General features: G+C 52.9%; 1 protein-coding gene across 1 annotated transcript; it reads left to right on the forward strand.

The window, feature by feature from the left end:
- The first annotated feature begins 312 nt into the window (after positions 1-312).
- Positions 313-8,223, forward strand: LOC118505647 (putative U5 small nuclear ribonucleoprotein 200 kDa helicase). The gene is made up of 3 exons (XM_036041729.1): positions 313-556; positions 640-6,876; positions 7,843-8,223. The coding sequence occupies exons 1-3, from the start codon at positions 512-514 to the stop codon at positions 8,083-8,085; spliced, it is 6,525 nt and encodes a 2,174-aa protein (XP_035897622.1). The 5' UTR covers positions 313-511; the 3' UTR covers positions 8,086-8,223.
- The last annotated feature ends 2,038 nt before the right edge of the window (positions 8,224-10,261 follow it).

The raw sequence follows: 10,261 nt of genomic DNA on the forward strand, positions 1-10,261 counted from the left end.
CGTGAGTCTTCATAGTGAGAAGGTTGTGTCGCGCTGTCTCACCATCGGGTTTCACGACTTTATTTTACAGTGAGATGGGAGACTGCCGGCAAGAATCTTTTTTCATTTTAAAAATGCGTAGTTTTAGAAATTATTTTCCTTATGTTACACATCCCCATAATGAAATACCAATATGTACAATGCTATTTAATTAACTGCTGATTGCTACAGGAAAATAAATAACAAGAAAAATATTTGCCTTACTGCGCTACCTATGCTGTACGCATCTTGGTAAGAATTTTCGCCATCACCAACACCAATGCAACCTCCATTAAACGTCAAAACAATTCACAAGCCGAACGCGCTTGTTTCGCGTGAAAAGTTTTCAGGAATATTAAGGGAAATTAGACGTATTTAGCATTGTTTGAAGCATAAAACCTCCTGCAAAACACACACGCATTAATCTGTAATCGTTTTAGTTTAAGAAACATTTCGTGCAGTGCATCTTTAGCAGCACCACAACAAACCAGCAATGGCTGACGCAGCGGCAAGACAGCTTCAGTACGAGTACAAGGCGGTAAGTTGTGAAATGTGGGTGCCACACGTCTGATTCGCTTAGCATCATATCTCAAGCTATTCCGACCCTTCATCAACTTCTAGAACTCGAATCTTGTCCTGCAAGCGGACGTCCGTCTGATCGAGCGTCCCCGGCGCGATGAGGCGACGGGCGAGGTCATTTCGCTGGTCGGCAAGCTCGACGGCACCCGGATGGGTGACCGGGCGCAGCGCAGCAAACCGGAAAAGACGGAAGAGCGGAAAGCGAAGCGCCAGAAGCGTGATGAAGCGCAGTACGATTTTAACAGCATGAAGGGTGCCACCCTGCTGTCGGAAGGAATCGACGAGATGGTCGGTATTGTGTACCGGCCGAAAACGCAAGAAACGCGCCAAACGTACGAGGTGCTGCTCAGCTTCATCCAGGAAGCGATCGGTGACCAGCCGCGTGATATATTGCGCGGCGCGGCAGACGAGATCTTGGCCGTGCTGAAGAACGATCGCATGAAGGAGCGTGAAAAGAAGCGCGAAATTGACGGTTTGCTGGGCAGTGTGGCGGACGAGCGGTTTGCGCTGCTGGTGAACCTTGGCAAGAAGATCACCGATTTCGGGTCGGATGCGGCCACGGCGATCGGTGGCGTTGGACAGGCGGGACCGGGTGGCGATGAACCGATCGACGAAACGTACGGCATTAATGTGCGGTTCGAAGAATCGGAGGAAGAGTCGGACGAGGATAAGTACGGCGAGGTGCGCGAGGACGACGGGCAGGATGAGGGCGAGGAGGCACGGGATGATGGTATTCTGCATGCGGAAAATCTGGGCGGTGGTGAGGATATGAACAAGAAGGAGAAAACGCTCGATCCACGGGACATTGACGCGCATTGGTTGCAGCGGTGCTTGCGAAAGTATTACAACGACTCGATGATGTCCCAGTCGAAAGCGCTCGAGGTGCTGAACGTACTGAAAGAGTCCGGAGACGATCGCGAGTGTGAGAACCAGCTGGTGCTGCTGTTGGGATACGATTGCTTCGATTTCATTAAGCAGTTGAAGAAAAATCGCCAAATGATCCTGTACTGCACGATGCTGGCACAGTCGCAGAGCGAGAGCGAGCGGGCGAAGCTGCGCGACCGGATGAAAGCGGATGCGGCACTGGCGAAGATTTTGCGTCAGCTTGATACGGGCAAGCAGGAAGCTCAGGAAGGTAGAGATTATTCGAACGGTGGCGGAGCGGATGGAGCGGATATAAAGCCATCGCTTCGATCTCGTCGCGAGCGTGGGCTGGAAGAGGGAAGCGCCATGGACTACATGGAAGGAAATCAGGCAGGCGGTGAAAGGGCGGGACACGCGGGAGGACAGATTATCGGCAACCGCACCGTGCTGGAGCTGGATGAGCTTGCCTTCACCCAAGGCTCGCATCTAATGGCAAACAAGCGGTGCCAACTGCCGGACGGATCGTTCCGCAAGCAACGCAAGGGCTACGAAGAGGTGCACGTGCCCGCGCTGAAGCCACGCCCGTTCGACGAGGACGAGGAGCTCATTGCGATCGAGAAGCTGCCGAAGTATGTGCAGCCAGTATTTAACGGGTTCAAAACGCTCAACCGCATCCAGAGCCGGCTGTACAAAAGCGCGCTGGAGAGTGACGAAAATTTGCTGCTTTGTGCGCCTACCGGTGCCGGCAAGACGAACGTGGCGCTGCTCACGATGATGCGCGAAATCGGTAAGCACATCAACGACGACGGTACGATAAACGTGGACGAGTTTAAGATCATCTACATTGCCCCGATGCGTTCGTTGGTACAGGAAATGGTGGGCAACTTCGGCCGTCGCCTCGCAACGTACAATCTGACGGTTTCGGAGTTGACGGGCGACCATCAGCTCAGTCGGGAACAGATCGCCGCGACGCAGGTCATCGTTTGCACGCCGGAAAAGTGGGACATTATCACGCGCAAAGGGGGCGAAAAGACGTACACACAGTTCGTGCGGTTGGTCATTATCGATGAAATTCATCTGCTGCACGACGAGCGGGGCCCGGTGCTGGAAGCGCTGGTTGCCCGCACGATCCGGAACATCGAAACCACGCAGGAAGATGTGCGTTTGGTAGGGCTGTCGGCAACGCTACCCAACTACCAGGATGTGTCCACGTTTCTGCGCGTTCGGCCCGAGACGGGGCTTTTCTACTTCGACAACAGCTACCGTCCGGTGGCGCTGGAACAACAGTACATCGGCGTGACGGAGAAGAAAGCGCTCAAGCGGTTCCAGGTGATGAACGACATCGTGTACGAGAAGGTGATGGAGCATGCGGGCCGCAATCAGGTGCTGGTGTTTGTGCATTCGCGCAAAGAGACGGGCAAAACGGCCCGTGCCATCCGGGACATGTGTCTCGAGAAGGATACGCTCGGGACGTTTCTGCGCGAAGGCTCGGCCAGCATGGAGGTGTTACGCTCGGAAGCGGATCAGGTGAAAAACCAAGAGCTCAAGGATTTGCTGCCGTACGGGTTTGCGATCCATCACGCCGGCATGACGCGCGTTGATCGTACGCTGGTGGAAGATTTGTTTGCCGATCGACACATTCAGGTGCTCGTATCGACGGCCACCCTTGCCTGGGGTGTGAACTTGCCAGCGCACACGGTCATCATCAAGGGCACGCAGGTGTACAATCCGGAGAAGGGCCGTTGGGTTGAGTTGGGTGCGCTGGACGTGCTGCAGATGCTGGGTCGTGCCGGCCGTCCGCAGTACGACACGAAGGGGGAAGGCATTCTGATCACAAACCACAGCGAGCTGCAGTACTATCTGTCGCTGCTGAACCAGCAGCTGCCGATCGAGTCGCAGCTCATCTCGAAGCTGCCGGACATGCTGAATGCGGAGATCGTGCTCGGCACGGTACAAAACGTTAAGGATGCTGTCACCTGGCTCGGGTACACGTATCTCTACATCCGTATGCTGCGGCAACCGACCCTGTACGGCGTGTCGATCGATGCGGTGCAGGAAGATCCTCTGCTGGAGCAGTTCCGGGCGGATCTGATACACACCGCAGCCCTTCATCTCGAGCGCAGCGGGCTGATCAAGTACGATCGGAAAAGTGGCCATCTCCAGGTGACCGAGGTAGGCCGGATCGCTTCGCACTACTACTGCACGCACGAAACGATGCTTACGTACCATCAGCTGCTGAAGCCGACGCTCAGCGAAATCGAGCTGTTCCGCGTGTTCTCACTGTCCGGCGAGTTCCGCAACATTACGGTGCGCGAGGAGGAAAAGCTTGAGCTGCAGAAGCTGATGGAGCGGGTGCCGATCCCGATTAAGGAAAGCATGGAAGAGCCGAGCGCGAAGGTGAATGTGCTGCTGCAAGCGTACATCTCGCAGCTCAAGCTGGAAGGGTTCGCGCTAATGGCGGACATGGTGTACGTGACCCAGTCCGCCTCCCGACTGCTGCGAGCCATCTTCGAAATAGTGCTGCACCGCGGTTGGGCACAGCTGGCCGACAAGTGTCTCACCCTGTGCAAGATGATCGACCGGCGCATGTGGCAGAGCATGTCCCCGTTGCGTCAGTTCCGCAAAATGCCGGAAGAGATTGTGAAGAAAATCGAGAAGAAGAACTTCCCCTGGGAACGGTTGTACGATCTGGAGGCGAACGAGATCGGCGAGCTGATCCGTGTGCCCAAGTTGGGCAAAACGATCTACCGGTACATCCATCAGTTCCCGAAGCTGGAACTGTCGACCCACATCCAACCGATTACCCGCTCCACGCTGCGGGTTGAGCTCACGATCACTCCCGACTTCCAGTGGGACGAGAAGGTGCATGGCCAGTCGGAAGCATTTTGGATTCTGGTGGAGGATGTCGATTCGGAGGTTATTTTGCATCATGAGTACTTCCTGCTGAAAGCGAAGTACTGCACCGACGACCACTTGGTGAAGTTCTTCGTGCCCGTCTTTGAACCCTTGCCACCGCAATACTTTTTGCGTATCGTGTCCGATCGGTGGATTGGGGCCGAAACGCAACTGCCCGTGTCCTTCCGACATTTGATTCTTCCCGAAAAGAATCTGCCCCCGACGGAGCTGCTCGATCTGCAACCGCTCCCGATCAGTGCTCTGCGGGACCCTGCGTTCGAAGCGCTGTACGCCGATCGGTTCCCGCAGTTTAATCCGATCCAGACGCAAGTTTTCAACGCGGTTTATAACAGTGAAGACAACGTGTTTGTTGGAGCTCCAACAGGGTCGGGCAAGACGACGATCGCCGAGTTTGCCGTACTTCGGCTCCTATCGCAGAATCCAGCCGGGCGCGTCGTGTATCTGGTCGCGCGCGATCCTCTCGCCGATCTCGTATTTCACGAGTGGCATCAACGCTTCGGACAGTCCGCTCTGGGCTGTAAGGTGGTGAAGCTTACCGGCGAGACCGGCACCGATTTGAAGCTGATCGCCAAGGGTCAGATCATCGTCACGACGGCAGACAAGTGGGATGTGCTCTCACGCCGCTGGAAGCAGCGCAAGAACGTCCAGAACGTGCAGCTGTTCATCGTGGATGAGCTGCAGCTGATCGGTGGCGAAGACGGCCCAGTACTCGAGGTCGCCTGCTCGCGTATGCGATACATCTCGTCGCAAACTGAGCAACCGATACGTATCATCGCTCTGTCAGCTTCGTTGGCCGATGCGCGTGACATCGCACAATGGCTCGGCTGTAGCACGAACGCTACCTTCAACTTCCATCCCTCTGTTCGGCCGATTCCGCTTGAGCTCCACGTTCAAGGCCTGAACATAACACACAATGCGTCTCGTGTCGCGGCCATGTCGAAACCGGTGTACAACGCAATTACCAAGTTCAGTCCGCACAAGCCGGTCATCGTGTTTGTCACGTCGCGAAAGCTGGCCCGTCTAACGGCGATCGACGTGCTGACGTACTGTGCGGCCGAACTGCAACCGAACCGTTTCTTCCACGCCGAGGAGGAAGACATTAAACCGTTCCTGGACCGCATGACCGATAAAACCCTGAAGGAAACACTCTCCCAGGGTGTGGCGTACATGCACGAAGGACTGACCGCTGCCGACCAGCGCATAGTGGAGCAACTGTTCGATTCCGGTGCGGTGCAGATAGCTATCTGCACGCGAGATCTATGCTGGGCGTTAAACATTAGCGCCCATCTGGTCATCATCATGGACACACAGTTCTACAACGGCCGAAATCATGCGTACGATGACTATCCGATCACGGATGTGCTGCAGATGATCGGCCGTGCTAACCGGCCCTTGGAAGATGATGACGCGAAAGCGGTGCTGATGTGTCAGAGCTCGAAGAAGGACTTTTACAAAAAGTTCCTCAACGAACCGCTGCCGGTAGAAAGCCATCTCGATCATCGGCTGCACGATCACTTCAACGCGGAGATTGTTACGAAAACGATCGAAAACAAGCAGGACGCGGTAGACTACCTCACGTGGACGTTTCTGTACCGGCGGCTGACACAGAACCCCAACTACTACAATCTGCAGGGTGTCACGCACCGGCACCTGTCGGACCATCTGTCGGAGCTGGTGGAATCGACCCTGTCCGATCTGGAGCAATCGAAGTGTATCGGAGTGGAGGACGAGATGGACGCACTGCCCCTCAATCTGGGCATGATTGCGGCCTACTATTACATCAACTACACGACAATCGAGCTGTTCAGCCTGTCGCTAAACAGTAAGACGAAGATTCGCGGTTTGCTGGAGATCATTTCATCTGCCGCCGAGTACGAGGATCTGATCGTGCGCCATCACGAGGATAACATTCTGCGGAGCCTTGGGTCCCGGTTGCCGAACAAGCTGACCGGTCCGAACGGGACTGCACCCAAGTACAACGATCCGCACATCAAGACGAACTTGCTGCTGCAGGCCCATCTCTCTCGTCTGCAGCTGGGTGCGGAGCTGCAGGGTGACACTGAACAGATTCTTGGCAAAGCGATTCGTCTGGTGCAGGCGTGCGTGGATGTGCTGTCGTCCAATGGTTGGCTATCGCCTGCCGTCGCCGCCATGGAGCTGGCACAGATGATAACGCAGGCGATGTGGAGCAAGGATTCCTACCTGAAGCAGTTGCCCCATTTCACGGCGGAAATTATTAAGCGCTGCCAGGAGAAGGGCATCGAGACGGTGTTTGACATTATGGAGCTGGATGACGATGATCGAAGCCGGTTGCTGCAGATGACGGATCAGCAGATGTCGGATGTGGCACGGTTCTGCAACCGCTATCCCAACATCGAGCTGACGTTCTCCGTGCTGGACAAGGAGCGCATCCATTCGGGGTCTTCCGTGGACGTGGAGGTCACGTTGGAGCGGGAGGACGACGTAACGGGACCGGTAATTGCACCATTCTTCCCACAGGTAAGTTTACATTCTCTTTTTTTCTCTCTTCCTCCGTTCAATGTGTTTAAGATTAAGTTGATCATAAGAGCCGAGACGCACACAGGGCCTCGACAACTGTTTGTCGAATGTGGCAAGTGTTGATTTGTAACTCTAACCCCATAAATGTGGGCCGTTATCTACTTTACAACAACCTCTGCCACAGTAGTGCCACGCTACAATTACGAAACCAATGCACATAAATAGAAAGACCAGAAGCGACAAACCGTACACAGGGCATCATAGTGCTTGACCTGTAAACAGGATGCTCCCGGGGAATGGTACAGCTAGAAGGGCTATTGATAGACCATTCCTCCGAGCGATGTTGATGAAACGGAAGATTGCAAAGATTACACTATGCATAAAATGGAACCGGAACTACCAAATTCCATGCAGCTGTAAAATGCTTGCTGAAGCCCAACCCTAACTAAGCTTAGGCGCAAATGTCAGGGGCCCCAAGTTTGGATGTAGCTTAGTGGTGCACTCGTCGGGTAAGTTGATCCAACTTCCTACGATCACTGTACGTACCGGTAATCGGAGACTTTGGGACTGAAACACTACCAGTGAAGTACGGAGGAGCTAGGTAGGCGCCTAATAATAGCCCCCCCCCCCCCCCCCCCCCGCAGTCTCTATCGATAATCGATCATTATTAATCGGCTCGCATCTGATTATCTGGCCGTGCCCTGATCTGATTACCTTTTTGTTTTTTCGAACCACTACATTTCTGGTGGACGGAAGGTGGGTCGAATGTAACCGCAAACTCTAATGCAATTGCCACATCGATCATCGATCGTCCTTTTTTTAATGTTTGAAGCAACCCGCCTTTTGAAGAGCATTTTGTCTCGATAGGTGACCTTTTGACTAACTAAGCTTCTTCCTCAACATATTTGCCTTTAATTTGTCCGTGTAAAAAGCGTTTTAATCGTTTAAATTCTTTCCGTTTTGCAGAAACGCGAAGAGGGCTGGTGGGTTGTTATCGGTGATCCGAAAACCAACTCGCTCCTGTCCATCAAGCGGCTCACGTTGCAGCAGAAGGCGAAGGTGAAGCTGAACTTTGTCGCACCGAGCCCGGGCCACCACGAGTACACGCTGTACTACATGAGCGATTCGTATCTGGGCTGCGATCAGGAGTACAAGTTTTCCATCAACGTTGGCGACTTCCAGTCGGAGAGCGAAAGCGAGTCGGATTAAGGTGGGTTCCAACACTGCTGAGGACCATACGATCGAGTTGGTTTGTGTAAGTTAAGGAGTCATGTTTCCATTCTACTTAATACAATGTTTTTCACCACCAAAACTATCGGGAATAGAATGAGTTTACTGTAAGACGTACTGACAGACGGGACGATAGATGTCTGTAAAGCTTAATCCATACTACAACAACAAAAAAACAGTGTTGTAATTTTCTTCTCGTACACGGCATATTGAGAAAGAATGTTCCTACCTTGGCCCAACCAAAGGTAACTTGGCCCATCTTTAATCGCGCGCGCAAACCCCCCTTGTACGTGTCCGTACGTCCTTCCGGTTTTCCTTTACCTTTTCCGCTGCCGGGGTTCAAATTTCAACGGCAACAATCCACACCCGAAACCTTACCCCGAAAGCTGTCTAATATTTCTTCACGAATCGTGTGCGTGCGTGCGTGATTCCACGAACGTGCAAAAAGTCGCCCGCTTGTACCACTTGAAGATGGCGCAGAATATCAAATAATCGATCGAATTACACCTGAACAATGATGGGGCGGTGTGTAAAATTGGCACACCCGAAATACGAACCAATGGTGAGAAGAATGGTACGAAAAGCCTTCCCCAAAACACACACACACACACACACTTCTCGGGTATCGATTTCGATGCACTTGTTACTGTGTCCGATTTTCTTACGCCGAACGTTGTGCGTAGAATCCTTCATCGCCGTGATGCTCTTCCGATGCCCGCCGGTGGTCGCAAGAGGGCCACGGTGTGTGGGTGTGTCCGTCCGTTGCTTCCCGGTCAGTTCCGGTCCGTGAGGCTCACGTGCCTTTTATCCGTGTCGGTCGCTTGCGGCTAAAATTCAATGTCAAACACAATGAAAACTGAACTCATGTCTGGCCACCGAGAGTCGTGTTGCATATCGTTGCCTTTTACGGGAGATAGACAGTAAAGAGTGTAAAGTGTCCCCAACTGTGCATCTAATGTGTAGTAGGTACAGCAAAAAAAGACGTGTTTTCTTAATGTCCGAGGGTTGCAGAGATCATGTAGCTGGCGCCTTCGGCCAATGGTAGGGATTGATAGAACGCAACTCGAGGCAAATAGAGATGGGTGCCGATTCGCTGCTGCAAGAAGGATGTTTGCGGCCCGAGTGGGTGAAACTTTCCGTGAAATGTTTGACAGCTCGAAAGGCACACGCGGGCGCCGCCGCTAGATCGCGAGAGCAGCCCGCAATCGGGCCCGCTAATTGCAGCCATGTTACGGATCAAGGGTTGCGCGTGTTGGCTCTTTCCCGGGGTCCCCGCTAGGTTTGCCAAGGAGAAGGGTGGTGCATATTATTGTTTTTGGTTGTTCGAAAACAGTCGTTAAAGTTTATTGAAACCTTGACAGGAAAGGGCTAGGAACCGTTTCGCTAGGGTCGATCGCCCATAAACTGCTGTCAAACATTTCGTACATTTTTGAAACAAAAAAGGGTAAAAAGAAAAATATTGGAAATATGAACGAACGGCTCAACAATAATCTCAAACGTGAATGGATAAAAAACCGGTTCAGTCCCATTGTTTCATTCCACCACAGTTGCTGCTCTCCGATACCTTCAGCGACATAAAAGGGCTACAAGCGGATTAACGCCTTCATCATAGTTCCACCACCAGCACCAGCAGTTCCACAGCATGATTGATGAATCGTAATCCCAAATAACGTACGGACCATTGTAAAGCATCGCGCGTACGCGGTCTCTCGGGAGGAAAGGCGCTTTAAAAGAGCGCTTTAAGGGCACTTCTCGGAAAGAGTGAAGACTTTCCATCTATCATGCTGCATTCTTGTGCCCGCGCAGTCGATCCAGGCGCCAGACATGCGTAAGCCGTTTTCCTGCTCATTTCAACGGGAACTAGGTAGTTTTGAAGTACCACCATCAACATATCTTAACATAAAAAGGGTTAAACAGCTTATGCCCTTCATGAAGCAAGAGATGGTTCTTCGAACTGCGATCAGTTTTAGGGACAGCAAAGAAAGTACATCTACCACTTTCCAAACGATTCCTACGCCCTTTTAGTGCACACAGCTTGAATGCCCCGACCCACCCACCACATCCGATCGCGTTATGATGTGGCCCCAGGTTCATCTCGGTTGCATGCAGGCAGCGGATGACATCTGTCGCCTGTTAAAGTTGACCACCAAGCAGC

Source organism: Anopheles stephensi, chromosome 2 (assembly GCF_013141755.1).
Source record: "Anopheles stephensi strain Indian chromosome 2, UCI_ANSTEP_V1.0, whole genome shotgun sequence".
NCBI classification, from domain to species: domain Eukaryota; kingdom Metazoa; phylum Arthropoda; class Insecta; order Diptera; family Culicidae; genus Anopheles; species Anopheles stephensi.